The following is a 672-nucleotide window of genomic DNA, read 5'->3' as shown; positions in this document are numbered from 1 at the left end:
GCACACCCCCTCCGACCCCCCACCCTCTGACACCATGGTCAACTCCTGTTGTGGATCCGTGTGCTCTGACCAGGGCTGTGGCCAAGGCTCCTGCCAGGAGACCTGCTGCCAGACCACCTGCTGCAGGCCCTCTTGCTGTGGCTCTAGCTGTGGCTCCAGCTGCTGCCGCCCCACCTGCTGTGTGTCCAGCTGCTGTCGGCCTTCCTGCTGTGGCTCCAGCTGCTGCCGCCCCTGCTGTGGCTCCAGCTGTGGCTCCAGCTGCTGCAGGCCTACCTGCTGCATCTCTAGCTGTTGCCGCCCCACCTGCTGCCAGACCACTTGCTGCAGAACCACCTGCTGCCGCCCCAGCTGCTGTGTGTCCAGCTGCTGCCGCCCCTCCTGCTGTGGCTCCTGCTGTGGCTCCAGCTGTTGCAGGCCTACCTGCTGCCAGACCACCTGCTGCCGCCCCATCTGTTGCCAGACCACCTGCTGCCGCCCCACCTGCTGCCACACCACCTGCGGCCGCCCAGTCTGCTCTAGTGGTTCCTGCTGCTGACTGCCCTGACCTGTGCCCACTGGTTTTCATCAGCCAATCTTCTTGATGCAGTTTAACAGAACTGAGTCATGACAGGCCAATTGTAAAACCTGTTTCAACTGATTCTTAAACTGACTGTGGCCTCCAAATACACAGCC

General features: G+C 62.4%; 1 protein-coding gene across 2 annotated transcripts in view; it reads left to right on the top strand.

Annotated features, from left to right (window-relative positions):
- Positions 1 to 27: 27 nt before the first annotated feature.
- LOC102763930 (keratin-associated protein 4-9-like) overlaps positions 28 to 672 on the top strand; it is a 9,660-nt gene continuing 9,015 nt past the window's right edge. Inside the window, exons 1-2 of one of the 2 annotated variants that reach the window (XM_006774369.2) lie at positions 28 to 100; positions 287 to 452. In XM_006774369.2, the coding sequence (XP_006774432.2) occupies positions 35 to 100; positions 287 to 452 (232 nt within the window). In that variant the 5' untranslated portion in view covers positions 28 to 34. Of the gene's footprint in view, positions 544 to 672 lie in introns of those variants that run through there. The other variant, XM_015570918.1, reaches the window with a different exon arrangement.

This window comes from Myotis davidii, unplaced genomic scaffold (genome assembly GCF_000327345.1).
Source record: "Myotis davidii unplaced genomic scaffold, ASM32734v1 scaffold327, whole genome shotgun sequence".
In the NCBI taxonomy this organism is placed as follows: Eukaryota; Metazoa; Chordata; class Mammalia; order Chiroptera; family Vespertilionidae; genus Myotis; species Myotis davidii.
This window is presented reverse-complemented; position numbering and strand designations above follow the sequence as displayed.